Raw genomic sequence first — 15,197 nt, forward strand, 5'->3', positions numbered from 1 at the left:
GTGGTCAAAACAAGATGTACAAAAATGCTGGATGAACCCAGCAGGTCGGGCAGCATCCACATGCTGCCTGATCTGCTGAGTTCATCCAGCTTTTCTGTATGTCTTCTCTTAATGGATCTAGAAGATTTTAACAATCATTTGGCAAGACTATACAACTCTGAAAGCAAGCTAACATCACTCATACAGTATGCATCCACCTCTTCCTACAGCTATCCATTAAATAAAATCAGGCTCCCAAATTATTTTGCAGAAACAAATTCTTAGCAATTATTTTAATCAAAATTTGATCACACAAATTAAACATTACATTATATGATTATACAATCACTTCAACAATCACTTAACAGCCGGCATTATGTATCAAAACACTCGAATATAACTTCTACAAAAGGTGAAGAATCTCTGAAGTGACATCAGTGCAGCTCTTTAAGAGTAATCTTTTTCCCTGCAAATTACAGGTAGAAAATATTTAACATATTTTGATAAACAAAAAATAGTTCAAAATATTGTATTATAATTTTGCTACAAGAATTAAAAATAGACAACATTGTGAAAATTGGAAAGGCATATTTTGGTGATTTCTATTCCGTTTAATCGTGTAAGGTTTTGAAAGCCCACAGCCACTGAACACTTTTTCATAATGGGAAAATAAACTAATTTATATTCAAGGTAGCATTAATAGAAAAATAAAATTGTTTGCAAAGTCAGTATTAAGAGGAATTTCCCCTTATGCAAAACATTTTGGAAGCCAATCCAAATTCATTTATAGTGGTTAAATTCAGAAACAAATCACAACAGGTTGAACAGCTGATGTTTAAAAATCTATAAAAACATCTAATATTTCATTTCTTGACATTAAAAGTTTTTTTTCAACCATTCTCCTGAAATGAATTGCACTAGGATAAATTTTAATACAATTCATCACTTTGTGCAGATAATACAAAGTTAATTAAAAGTTTCCACATTGTAAACTTGATACAGCTAATATACCATTAATTACAGTGCAATGTTACAAATACATGGAATAAAAATGCTATCATCACTCTACTTTAAATATTCTAATATTCATATCCACCATGGATAAATGGCCATGCCTAGAATTGCTGAAACTGAGGTTGATTAAAAAGAACGAAACCATAGTCTTAAATTAAGCTTAGCCCTCTGGAAAACTAAAATTATAATGAGAATTGAACATTGAATCAGTTTTAGAGATACAGCGTGGAATGGGCCCTTCAGACCCTTCGAGCCGTGCTGCCCAGCATCCCCTGACTTAACCCTAACCTATTCACTGGACAATTTACAAAGACCAATTAACCTACCTGGTATGTCTTTGGACTGTGGGAGGAAACCAGAGCACCCAGAGAAAACCCATGCATTCCAAGGGGAGGACATACAAAGACTCCTTACAGAGGACACCAGAATTGAACTCCGATGTCCCAGGCTGTAATAGTGCTGCGCTAACCGCTACACTACCGTGGCCCCCCACATACAACAAACAAGATTTATTACAGATGTGATTTTCTTGTCTTCTTTCACAGAAAAAGATAATAGTTGTTATGATTTGCTACACAGCAATCTCATTCCATACTTTGAATCTGTCATTTAAAAAATTTAGACAGCAGTTGTATAGAAAAATTTAATGTAGGGGTTGTTAAGGATTTGAATAAAAATTACACTTAAGAGGTTATTTAAATAAAACAACATACAGTATGAATGCATTTTAAATCAATTGTTGCTATATTTTTCTGATGAGTCCAATTATTTTACTTTTTTCTCCAAATAGCAATAATATTCTTATTTAGAGCCTGATAAATTGGAAGTTTTATTTGAAGTACAAATATATTGTGCTTGGTATTTATTCAAATTAAAATTTGTAAACATTGCTGATTTTACAGTGGACACCCTCAAAGAATGATTAAGAACATTTTGTCACAACCGTGCACCACCTTTGTTAAATGACCAGATGTAGATGGCAGGAGCCTCAAAATTTTCAGGATCTTCAGTAGCATAAGCTCCAGTTTTAGTATTATTAACACTGGTACAATATACTTCTACAATTCCTTATTGATCAACTGTAAAACTAGTCCTATTTCTTTTAAAAGCTTCAAATTTGACACATAGAAATTCAAGTTAGAAAAAAAATTAGTGCCCAATATCTACATATAACCCCCTACTCAAAACAAAAAAAAAATCCAAAACTGAATGCAGTCTATCATTAGGAGTGGCATCATGGTCGTTCATACTTTTTGCTATAAACAAGATATTATCCCAATTCGAGTGACTACAGAAAAAAGTCAGAATTCTTGTATTAAAATTCTGAAAACAATAATTTATAAATGTTACATATTGCTAACCATCTTAAGCATAAAAATAAGTATTCAGTGTTTCAATGTATGAAGATTTCAGAATATCCTTTCTCTCTACAAGTCAGTAGTATGGAAATAACTATTCCCTGTGTAGAAAACAAGAGGTTCCCCTCTCAGTATCATATGTCTTTGTTGTTCACATCTGTTTTTTATGGTTGCATTGTTGCTTGAATATTAGAAGTTCTGAAATCAGCCCTTCAGATGAATCTCCAGGAAGTCAAAGGTCAAATTAATCCCCTGCAGATCTTGCATTAGTAGTGTATCTGCAATTGAAGTCAAGCACAGGATAACACTTAACTACAGGTTTCTGAAGCTATTTCATTGACAGCACGGACAGCAGCTAGACTAGTGATATGAGAATTCCATTGTACACCTTCAATTGCACAACATGGGAACATCACTTTATTCAGAACTCAGGTGACTAGGAAATGTGGATACATGAACAAAAGGGATAATTAACAGAATCAGCTTTGCCTCAGTTTTTAAATGGGAATAACTTTAGCTGAACTCCAGTCTTCAGAATCAGAATCAGGTTTTTTATCACCAGCATGTGACGTGAAATTTGTTAACTTAGCACCAGCAGTTCAATGCAATACATAATCTAGAAGAAAAATAACTAAGCAAATCAATTACAGTGTATGTATATTGAATAGATTAAAAATTGTGCAAAACATTAATTATAATAATAATAATATATAACTAACACACACACAACTGAAGTTCAGCTAGCATTATTCCCATTTGGTAATTACTCCATTTGTTCATGTATCCACACCTTTCCTAGTCAACAGAAAAATAGTTGGAGATGAACCGTAAACACTTCAAGTGTCAAGTCACAATTATCCCAGGCAAAATTAAGTAGAGGTAATCAATATAGATCTTAGTAAAGCCTTTGTACAACTCATCATCAGGTTAATAAATACAATTAGATGTATTAAATTAAAAGAGAATTTCAAACTGGATTAAACAGTGCCAATGAGAAAGAAATGAGGATATGGATTTTAGAATGGTGGGAAACAGATAGTGGTGACATCTCAAGCTTTGCATATGAACAATATGTATGTCAGCGAGTTGGTATAAACCTAGAAGGAAAAGAAGTGGGTGAAAGGGATTGATGGGTTTGTTCTGAGGCCAACACAGACTTGATAGACCATTGGCCTTCTCCTCCTTTGTAGAAGATATGTAAACATCTGAATCACAACACAGGAGAACAAATTGGCATACCAGTGAAAGAGACACAAAATTCTTACTGCAAATTTCATCACACTTCAGTTAGCACTCAGAGTTTAATGCATTGTTTGTGGGTCTAACATAAACAAATGCAGAGTCTAGGGGCCAGGTTAACAACAGTTAGTTCGAGTCAGCAATGATCAAATACAATTAAAGTGGAGGTGGCTTGAAGTTTCATAAAGGTTAATGATAGTCATTCTGCAAAAATAATAATGAATCAGCCTTATTTCTGTGATTCATCCTTTGAGATCTCTGTGGATGATAGACATTTCCTTCTCACACATGGGAAGGAGGCAGGAAGCTTATCGAAGGATATGGAAAATCACAGCCAGAATCTAGATCTTGCATCATAGTTATTTTAATGTCCTCAGTGCCAGGACCATGAACCATCTTTCTTCCTTACATGCGACACAAGTCCACGTGCGGTTCACTTCACTGTAGCCCTGAAGCAAATACATTTTCACTTCCAGCAGAACTTCATGTATACTACCACAATTTCATATATTCATAAGAACACTGCATCTAGTTACAGCATATTGCCCTTCTTCAACCATGCAGACTCACCGGAACACTGGGCAACAATAATGTTCCTCCAACATTATATGATGATATGGCCAAAGAGAGCAGGAGTCTTACAGAGATCAAGTCCTGATCCAACAAATCAGAGGAGAGTACCTTCTACAGCTGGAGCTTCTTTTTCAGAAGCCACTGCTACAGGACGATGACTATATTCTCTGCCTAGTTCTCCTCCCCACTCATTACATTACCTTTCGCTACATAAGCCTAATAACTTAGGGCATAGAATATAAAGGTTGGGTCGTTATGTTGCATCTTTATAAAACACTGGATCTCAGAATCAGGTTTCTTGTCACTGATGTACATCATAAAACCTTTTTGTTTTGGGGCAGCAGTATACTGCAAAACATTTAGTTCAAATATGATGACAGAATATAGCATTAATGGTAAGACTCTATGCGGCGTGGAGGGTCAAAGGGATCTTCGGGTCTGAGTCTATAGGACACTCAAAGCTGCTACGCAGGTTGACTCTGAGGTTAAGAAGGCATACAGTGCATTGGCCTTCATCAATCCTGGGATTGAGTTTAAGAGCCGAGAGGTAATGTTGCAGCTATATAGGACCCTGGTCAGACCCCACTTGGAGTACTATGTTCAATTCTGGTCGGCTCACTGTAGAAAGGATGTAGAGGAGACTTACAAGGATGTTGCCTGGATTGGGGAACATGCCTTATGAGAATAGGTTGAGTGAACACAACCTTTTCTCCTTGGAGCGACGGAGGATGAGAGGTGAATTGATAGAGGTGTAGAAGAAAATGAGAGGCATTGATCGTGTGGGTAGTCAGAGGCTTTTCCCCAGGGCTGAAATGGTTAGCACAAGAGGGCATAGTTTGGAAGTAGGTACAGAGGAGATGTTAGGGGTAAGTTTTTGAGTGTATGGAATGGGCTGCTGGTGGCCGAAATGATAGGGTCTTTTAAGAGACTCCTGGATGGCTACATGGAGCTTAGAAAAATAAGAAGTCTATGGGTAAAGCCTAGGTAGTTCTAAGGTGAGGACATGTTCGGCACAGCTTTGTGGGCTGAAGGGCTTGTGTTGTGCTGTATGTTTTCTATGTTCTATGTTCATAAGCTCTTCAATTCTACACCCAGTGGTCACTTCATTAGGTATAGGAGGTACCTTATAAAGTAGACACCAAGTGTATGTTTGTGGGCTTCTGCAGCCCATCCATTTTAAGATTTGATGTGTTGAACATTCAGAAATACTCTTCTGCACCACTGTTGTAACACGTATTTATATGACTTACTGTCACCTTCCTGTCAGCTTGAGCCAGTCTGGGTACTCTCCTAGGATCTTTCTCATTAACAAGGGCTTATTCAATTCAAGTACAATTATGTCTCTGTATACAACCCTGAGTTTAATTTTCTTGTGGGCATATTCAAAAAGTCTAGAGAATAATAACCATAACTGAATCAGTGCTGAAGTGCCAAAAACAACAAAATCTTCAAGTATAAAAATAAAGAAATAATAATAATAACAATAACAAGCAAATAAGGATTGGATGTATATAACTCTTCCTGGGCTTCCAACCAGATACAGGTGTTGATTTTAATCCACTTTTTGATGACAAACTCTGCCATCTTCATCAAGAATGATGCTGAGGCATGTCTAGCCCAGACCTAAATATACACAAATTCTGTCATCTGTCTCCTAATAGGTTAAGGACTAAACAATCAGGTTTCTGCTGTCCTACCTTGTGTAAAATCATATTCCAGTTTTTATTTTGAGCAAGACAGTCATCTTTGTTATAATTCTTATTCTTTAGTCTTATTTCAATAGCTTCTCTCACCAGGCGGTCCTAAAAGACCACTGGTGCTGTGCAGTAGTTTTATGCCGTCAAAGTCATCCTGTGGTCATCATGTATGCTATGTTCTGCTGCCGCTGATTTCTCCAGGTGACCGCCTGTGTTCCTGATGTGGGTTTCCACTGTGAACCCCTTCTGGCCGACATACACTGCTCCACATTCACAGGGAATCCTCTGATTTCCTTCTTCTGAACTCAACAATCAGATCCTCGGTCTCGCTGACACTGAGTAAGAGGCTGTTGTTATGGCACCACTCAGCCAGATTTTTAATCTCCCTCCTACATGCTGATTCATCACCATCTGTGATTTGGACTATGACAGTGGTGTCATCAAAAAACTTGAACACGGCATCGGAGCTGTGCTTAGCAACACAGTCATAAGTGTACAGGTGTAAAGCAAGGGGTTAAGCACAGAGCCCTGTGTGCACCTGTGCTAATACAGACCGTGGACGAGATGTCATTGCCAACCCAAACTGACAGAGGTCTGCAAGTGAGGCAATTCAGGATTCTCTTGCACAAGGAGGCATTGAGGCTAAGGTCTTGGAGATTACTGATTAGTTTTGAGGGGATGAGGGTATTGCATGTTGACCTGTAGTCAATAAAGAGCATCCTGATGTATGCAACTTTGCTGTCCAGATGTGCCAGAGTTGAAGAGCCAATCTCAGGCAGGATTGATATGTTTCATCACTAACTTCTCAGAACACTCATCATAAGACCATAACACTGCAAGATATAGGAGCAGATTAGCCATTTGGCCCATGAAGTCTGCTCCACCATTTCCTTGTAGATCATTGTTCTCAGGCACTGGTATAACTGAGGTCTGCGTGAATTAGGCTAACACCACACACTGGCGAACTGAGAGGTTAAAGATCTCAGTGAACACTCCAGCCACTTGATCAGCACAGGTCTTTAGTACTTGACCTGGTACCCCATCTGGGCCAGATGCTTTTTGTGGGTTTATCCTTCTGAAGACTGCTCGCATGTTGGTTTCAGAGACTGAAATCATCAGGGGTTGTGGGAGTTTGTGATGGTTCCTCCATGTTTTAACAATCAAAGTGAGCATAGAAATCATTGAGCTCATCTGGAAGCCCACAGAACTGCTGCTCACTGGATGCATTTTTTTTTGTTTTTTTGCACCATTCTCTGTAAATTCTAGAGACTTGTGAGTGAAAATCTCAAGAAATCAGCAGTTTCTGAGATAATCAAACCATTCCGTCTGGGACCAAAAACCTTTTCAAGCTCAAAGTAATTTAGATCAATTTTCTTCCCCATTCTGATGTTTGGTCTGAGCAACAACTGAAGCTCTTGACCATGTTTGCATACATTATGTTGCTGTCAGAATCAGATTTATTATCACTGGCATGGGTCATGAAATTTAATTGATGATCACATGATTGACTGATTAATTATTTGTATTAACGAGCAGGTATACAGGCATACCTAATAAAGTGGCCAATGAGTTCAACTTCCAACTCCACCATCCTCCTGAATCCTGTAATTCTCTTTTAATGACTAATTCTAATACAGGTCAGGTCCGACATTTGGTTTAATTTGATTGTCTTTTAGAAGTAGGATTTGCACACAATGTCAGCATGGATAAAATGGCTGTGGTCAAGAATGGTTGACCAGGAGTATTAAGTCATGCACAAGTTCAACTACAAAAAGCTTAGTCAAGGCTTTCTACAGCAAAATCTAAAGAGTAACATTAATATAAACATGCAGATGGCATTAGAGGCAGTCATTAGACTTACTTGAGACTGAGCTTGATAGGTTTTTGATTAGAAAGGGCATTGAAGATTATGAGGAGATGAAGGGAGAATGGCATTGAGATGGAAAATAAATCAGCCATGATCAATTGGCAGAGAAGACTCAAAGGGCTGAACAACCAAATTCTGTTCCTTTGTCTTATGATCCTAATGCTGGGAACGTTGGCCTCAGATGGATGCTGATGTTAGTTTGCTTATCCTTCAAATGGACTTGCAAGGATGGCAAGCAGCACAGGATGATATCCTCCAGTGCCCCAAGTTGCCTTGTTGATGGAAATCCAAGTCTAAGCAGCATATGAGGATTGAATGACACTACATGATGGACCATGATTCTAGTGCCAGCTTTGAGGCACTGATATTCAAACACCCTTCTCCTCAGAAGTTCAAAGGTTGTGCTAGTGCATTAAATGTGATGGTGAATTTCATAATTGATTATTTGCTTTCACAAGGGGTGGTTCACTGGGTAGAGAAAGTGGTTCACATTTTAGCTTGCCCACAGAAAACAAAGAGTGGTTGTGGACGGGTCATATTGTGCATGGAGGTCGGTGGTGTGCCTCAGGGATCTGTTCTGGGACCCCTACTCTTTGTGATTTTTATAAATGACCTGGATGAAGAAGTGAAAGGATGTGTTAGTAAATTTGCTGATGACACAAAAGTTGGAGGTGTTGTGCATAGTGTAGAGGGCTGTCAGAGGTTAAAGTGGGACATTGATAGGTTGCAAAACTGGGCTGAGAAGTGGCAGATGCAGTTCAACCCAGGTGAGTGTGAGGTGGTTCATTTTGGTAGGTCAAATATGATGACAGAATATAGTATTAATGCTAAGATTCTTGGCAGAGTGGAGGATCAGAGGGATCTTGGGGTCCGAGTCCACAGGACACTCAAGGCTACTGCGCAGATTGACTCTATGGGTAAGAAAGCATATGGTGCATTGGCCTTCATCAATCATGAGATTCAGTTTAGGAGTTGAGAGGTAATGTTGCAGCTACATAGGACCCTGGCCAGACCTCACTACTGTGCTCAATTCTGGTCGCTTCACTATAGGAAGGATGTGGAAACCATAGAAATGGTGCAGAGGAGATTTACAAGGAAGTTGCCTGGATTGGGGAGCATGCCTTAAGAGAACAGGTTGAGTGAACTCGGCCTTTTCTCCTTGGAGCGACAGAGGATGACAGTTCATTTGATAGAGGTGTATAAGATGATGAGAGGCATTGATCATGTGGATAGTCAGAGGCTTTTTCCCATGGCTGAGATGGCTAGCATGAGAGGGCACAGTTTTAAGGTGCTTGGAAGTAGGTACAGAGGAAATATCAGTGTTGTTTTTTTTAAAACACAGAGAGTGGTGAGTGCGTGGAATGGGCTGCTGGCGTGGTGGAGGTGGATACGATAGGGTCTTTTAAGAGACTCCTGGACAGGTATATGGAGGTCAGAAAAATAGAGGGCTATGGGTAACCCTAGGTAATTTCTCAGGTAAAGACTTGTTCAGCACAGCTTTGGGGGCCAAAGGGCCTGTATTGTGTTGTAGGTTTTCTATGTTTCTATGATATTAAACAATGGAAAAAGGAAAGGGAAATTATACTTCAGAAATGCACTCGGCCATGAAAACTATAAAATACAAATCTTTATCAATATGAACAATCTTGCAAACTTTGCTGTGAAACTCAGCAGACTGAAATTCCCTATTTCAAACTACATTCTTTCAAAATTTCCTAAATGAGTGCAGGAAGTTATTTTAGTAAAATGAACTACATAACCAAAGCTGTCAAACATGGCTTTAGTTCTCTATAAGCAATGTTCAAAAATATCTTCATTTGTGTTATCTGATATATGAAATATTAGTACAAGTACCAGTCATATTAACTCAAGTTTGGCAGTCCATGCCGAACACTTATTCTCACCCAGTCCCACTGGCCTGCACTCAGCCCATAACCCTCCAATCCTTTCCTGTCCATATACCTATCCAATTTTACTTTAAATGACAATACCAAGCCTGCCTCTACCACTTCTACAGGAAGCTCGTTCCACACAGCTACCACTCTCTTGAGTAAAGAAATTCCCCCATGTGTTACCTTAAACATTTGCCCCCTAACTCTCAACTCATGTCCTCTTGTTTGAATCTCTCCTATTTTCAATGGAAAAAGCATTCCACATCAACTCTATCTATCCCCCTCATAATTTTAAATACCTCTATCAAGTCCCCCCTCAACCTTCTATGCTCCAAAGAATAACGACCTAACTTGTTCAACCTTTCTCTGTAACTTAGGTGCTGAAACCCAGGTAACATTCTAGTAAATGTCCTCTGTACTCTCTCTATTTTGTTGATATCTTTCCAATAATTTGGTGACCAGAACTGAACACAATACTCCAAATTTGGCCTTACCAATGCCTTGTAAAATTATAACATTACATCCCAATTCCTATACTCAATGCTCTGATTTATAAAGGCCAGCATACAAAAAGCTTTCTTCACCATCCTATCCACATGAGATTCCACCTTCAGGGAACTATGCACCATTTTTCCTAGATCACTCTGTTCTACTGCATTCTTCAATGCCCTACCATTTACCATGTATGTCCTATTTGGATTACTCCTGCCAAAATGTAGCATCTCACACTTATCAGCATTAAACTCCATCTGCCATTGTTCAGCCCATTCTTCTGACTGGCCTAAATCTCTCAAGCAAGCTTTGAAAACCTACTTCATTATCCACAACACCACATACCTTAGTATCATCTGCATACTTACTAATCCACTTTACTACCCCACCATCTAAATCATTAATGTAAATGACAAACAACATTAGACCCAGTACAGATCCCCGAGGCACACCACTAGTCCCCGGCCTCCAACCTGACAAACAGTTATCCACCACTACTCTCTGGCATCTCCCATCCAGCCATTGTTGAATCCATTTTACTACTTCAATATTAATACCTAATGATTGAACCTTCCTAACGAACCTTTCGTGCGGAACCTTGTCAAAGACCTTACTGAAGTCTATATAGACAACATCCACTGCTTTACCCTCATCAACTTTCCTCATAACCTCTTCAAAAAATTCAATAAGATTTGTCAAACATGACCCTCCACGCACAAATCCATGCTGACTATTCCTAATCAGACCCTGTCTATCCAGATAATTATATATACCATCTCTAAGAATACTTTCCATTAATTTACCCACCACTGATGTCAAACTGACAGGCCTATAATTGCTAGGTTAACTCTTAGAACCGTTATTAAACAATGGAACCACATGAACAATACGCAAATCCTCCGGCACCATCCCTGTTTCTGATGACATTTGAAATATTTCCGTCAGGGCCCCTGCTATTTCTACACTAACTTCCCTCAAGGTCCTAGGGAATATCCCGTCAGGACCCAAAGATTTATCCACTTTTATATTCCTTAAAAGCGCCAGTACTTCCTCCTCTTTAATCGTCATAGTTTCCATAACTTCCCTATTTGTTTCCCTTACCTTACACAATTCAATATCCTTCTCCATAGTGAATACCGAAGAAATTGTTTAAAATCTCCCCCATCTCTTTCGGCTCCACACATATCTGTCCACTCTGATTCTCTAAGGGACCAATTTTATCCCTCACCATCCTTTTGCTATTAATATAACTGTAGAAACCCTTCGGATTTATTTTCACCTTACTTGCCAAAGCAACCTCGTTTCTTCTTTTAGCTTTTCTAATTTCTTTCTCAAGATTCTTTTTACATTCTTTATATTCCTCGAGCACCTCATTTACTACATGCTGCCTATATTTATTGTAGATATCTTTTTCCTAACCAAGTTTCCAAAATCTCTTGAAAACAATGGCTCTCTCAAACTTTTAACCTTTCCTTTCAACCTAACAGGAACATAAAGATTCTGTATCCTCAAAATTTCACTTTTAAATTACCTCCATTTCCCTATTACATCCTTCCCATAAAACAAATTGTTCCAATCCACTCCTTCTAAATCCTTTCACATCTCCTCAAAGTTAGCCTTTCTCCAATCAAAAATCTCAACCCTGGGTCCAGTCCTATCCTTCTCCACAATTATATTGAAACTAATGGCATTGTGATCACTGGACCCGAAGTGCTCCCCAACACAAACCTCCATCACCTGACCTATCTCATTCCCTAACAGAAGATCCAACACTGCCCCTTCTCTAGTTGGTACCTCTATGTATTGCTGCAAAAAGCTATCCTGCACACATTTTACAAACTGCAAACCATCCATCCCTTTTACAGAATGGGCTATCCAGTCTATGTGTGGAAAATTAAAATCTCCTACAATCATAACCTTGTGCTTACTGCAAATATCTGCTATCTCCTTGAAAATTTGCTCCTCCAATTTTCACTCCCCATTAGGTGGTCTATATTACACCCCTGTAATGTTACTACACCTTTCCCATTCCTCAATTCCACCCAAATAGTCTCCCTAGACGAGCCCTCTAATCTATCCTGCCAGAACACCGCTGTAATATTTTCTCTGACAAGCAACACAACACCTCCCCCTCTTGTCCCTCCAATTCTATCACACCTGAAGCAACAAAATCCAGGAATATTTAGTTGCCAATCATACCCCTCCTACAGCCATGTGATGTCACCATTACATGAGAATCAAGTTAATTTTTACAAATCTTTATTCTGGGATTGGCCAAGACTAAGGTATCCTTAACAAGCTCTGATATTTCATCGTCTCCAGGATCAGATACAATTTTGCTGTGTTTCAAAGATCCTAATTGGCTGAATGTGGCTTTATTTAGCAAAACATCATGGCTTCTTTATAAACTTATTTAATACAACTTCTCAAAAGCAATTGGCAAGAAATCTAATCATCTCTGGACTGGGTTATACTTCCCATAGAAGAATTCCAACCATAGATGTATAATGTGGCTGAAGATTTGTTAATTTCAATCTGTCTGCTTCTGTTTGGCATTTTAAAAAGATGTAATTTAAGTACAATTTGCACATACTCTCATTAAATAACTCATACTTGTTAAAAACAGTAAAGAATTTATTTGCAGTCCTAACCTCCTATCAAATGCACTTGGTTCACGATGGTCTTGGTATCTGGTCCAAGTTGTTGTTCAAACCAGAATAATTGTTCAAGGTCAATTGTTCTACCGGTGATTTCTGTTTTGAACGGTGCTGTTCACTTTCCTTTCGTCTTGATTTAATTGGCAATACCAATATGACCAACAGAGGGACGGCATGGAAATAATAATACCAAGATCTAGGAAAGAAAATAATTAAATGTTAAGACAAATAAAATGATAGAATTGCAAATAAGTGCACAAACAGTTAATTCATCTCAAGTTAAAAATACTTTTGGCACCCATCAGCATGAAAGAAAAATATATTTCATGGTAACAGAGATGAGCGTCAAAAAGAGATAATATGAAATAACAAACGTATCTGCCTAAGAATACTTGGGTCTGAATTAAAAACAAACAACTTAAAAAAGATTAACAGGTCCTGATGAAGGTCTTGGCCTGAGATGTCGACTGGTTACTCTTTTCCATTGATGCTTCCTGGCCTGCTGAGGTCCTCCAGCATTTTATGTGAGCTGTTTTGGATTTCCAGCATCTACAGATTTTCTCATATTGAAGGTACTGGATTAGGTTCACATGTAGCGTAGAATTTTTGCCAGTGGTACCAGCACCAACTGAAAATGCATTCCATCATCAGCAACACAACTCATGCCTGGACTTGCTATTTTTTTTTTAAAAGAAACCTTTCCTTGATGGAAACCTGGAGGAATTTAATTAAGATAGTTGGAAATTATTTTCTACTGAAAACAATTGTAAAGTGTGAACCCAGGTAGCAAATTTTAAATGATCAAAAGTGATGGAACCATTCACTGATCACCTTCAGACAGAGAAGATCTGCTTGGCATTTTTGAGCTTCTTTGCAGAGGATAAAATGAGTAGAAAATAACAATTCAGCTTTGGAACTGCTGCTGGTACATGTAGAGAGGGCTGTGTTCTGATTTCTACATAAGGTAGCTCAGAGTTCAATTTGTGCTGTATGTAATTTGTGCACAAAATTCTAATATTCATGCTGTTTATAAACACATTAGGAGAATTACACCAAAGTTATGTAGTAGAAATTCTGTTCCCTTTTTATCATGCTCACGTAGCTCATATATGATTGATCTATCACTGAACAAAGTACGTGCTTTTCAATCAAATACCACGGGTCTTGCACAATATGGCAATGCAACAGCACTCGTTTATATATATTGCTTGTATTAATTTAGCAATGAATTTTAGTCACTGGTTACTTCCTGGTACTTTTGCACCCAGAAGAATACACTGTTTTGCTGAGTAGATAGCAATATGATTCTCAGCTGTTCCCTCCTCATACCCACTCCACCGAACCCCTAAGTAATGCATTAGGATTTTTAATATCTATTGTACAACCTCGCAGGCATAACTCTATTGACCACTTTCATCTTGTAAAAGTAGGGTATTGGTTAAAAGTCACGAGGAAGTGTTCAACCCCAGTACCTGCACCAAAATATTAATTGCATTACAATTACATCTTATTCACCACAGTACATGAAAGCATAATAGATCTAGTTTGTATATCGCATCAGAATACTTTTGTGTCATTTTATATATTAAGCTCACAATCAGCTGGAAGATATGGATTTAATTAATAAAACTATCCAATTCCTGAATTCCTGGAGGTATTTTGTTTGCATCAGAAATAACAAAAACTAATACTGATAAAAACTTATTAATGTGCGTGGCAATATTATTCTCGAGATCTTTTAAAAGGCCTATCTAGCAAGAAAGTATGTTTCCCCATTTCACTAAAAACTATCAGTAGATAATCAGGTATTTTCAGCTTACCGGTAAAATTTTAGAGATGGCTCCACTGAGAGCAAAACAAATGGTGCAACTGTGTAGCTTATTGCTATCATGGTTGCAATCCAGGTGACAATGTCATAAAATAATTTGAACAATGGTGTCCTGATAAAATAGTTTCTAAAGTTGTTTCTAATCTGAAAAAAAAACACAAGGCAGTTAATACTCAGACAAAACTTGCTTTGGAGGTAATCCAGTTTGTTACACACATCAGCTAAGGATTTCTTAGTAATTCACTAATCAGAAAGCATGGGAGCTGTAGCTGCATCTCAGCAGTGGGGAGAAATGACTCCGTTTTAGCCACTGAGCACCCAATATATGCATATTCTGCAAAGAACAATTGTGACTTTCCATCTGAATAGCTACCAGAAATTCTGACATCATCTGATTGTTCTGAAGGCTAAAACAAGGAGCTGATTATTGGTTTCAGGAGAAGGAAACCAGAGGTCCATGAGCCAATCTTCACTAGAAGATTAGACGTGGAGAGGGATAACATCTTTAAATTCCTAGGAGTTATTATTTCGGAGGACCTGTCCTGGGCCCAGCACAAGTGCCTTTACAAAGAAAGCATGGAAGTACCCCAACTTCCTTACG

At 38.3% G+C, this 15,197-nt stretch overlaps 1 protein-coding gene across 4 annotated transcripts in view; it reads right to left on the minus strand.

Moving 5' to 3' along the window:
• Positions 1–257: 257 nt before the first annotated feature.
• Positions 258–15,197, minus strand: part of mboat2b (membrane bound O-acyltransferase domain containing 2b) — a 142,522-nt gene continuing 127,582 nt past the window's right edge. For all 4 annotated transcript variants that reach the window (XM_059981935.1, XM_059981933.1, XM_059981936.1 and 1 more), the window contains 3 exons: positions 14,589–14,740; positions 12,763–12,964; positions 258–2,629 (listed from right to left, as the gene is read on the minus strand). In XM_059981935.1, coding sequence (XP_059837918.1) covers positions 12,784–12,964; positions 14,589–14,740 — 333 coding nt within the window. In that variant the 3' untranslated portion in view covers positions 258–2,629; positions 12,763–12,783. The remainder of the gene's footprint in view (positions 2,630–12,762; positions 12,965–14,588; positions 14,741–15,197) is intronic.

The sequence above is a fragment of the Hypanus sabinus genome, chromosome 10 (genome assembly GCF_030144855.1).
Source record: "Hypanus sabinus isolate sHypSab1 chromosome 10, sHypSab1.hap1, whole genome shotgun sequence".
In the NCBI taxonomy this organism is placed as follows: Eukaryota; Metazoa; Chordata; class Chondrichthyes; order Myliobatiformes; family Dasyatidae; genus Hypanus; species Hypanus sabinus.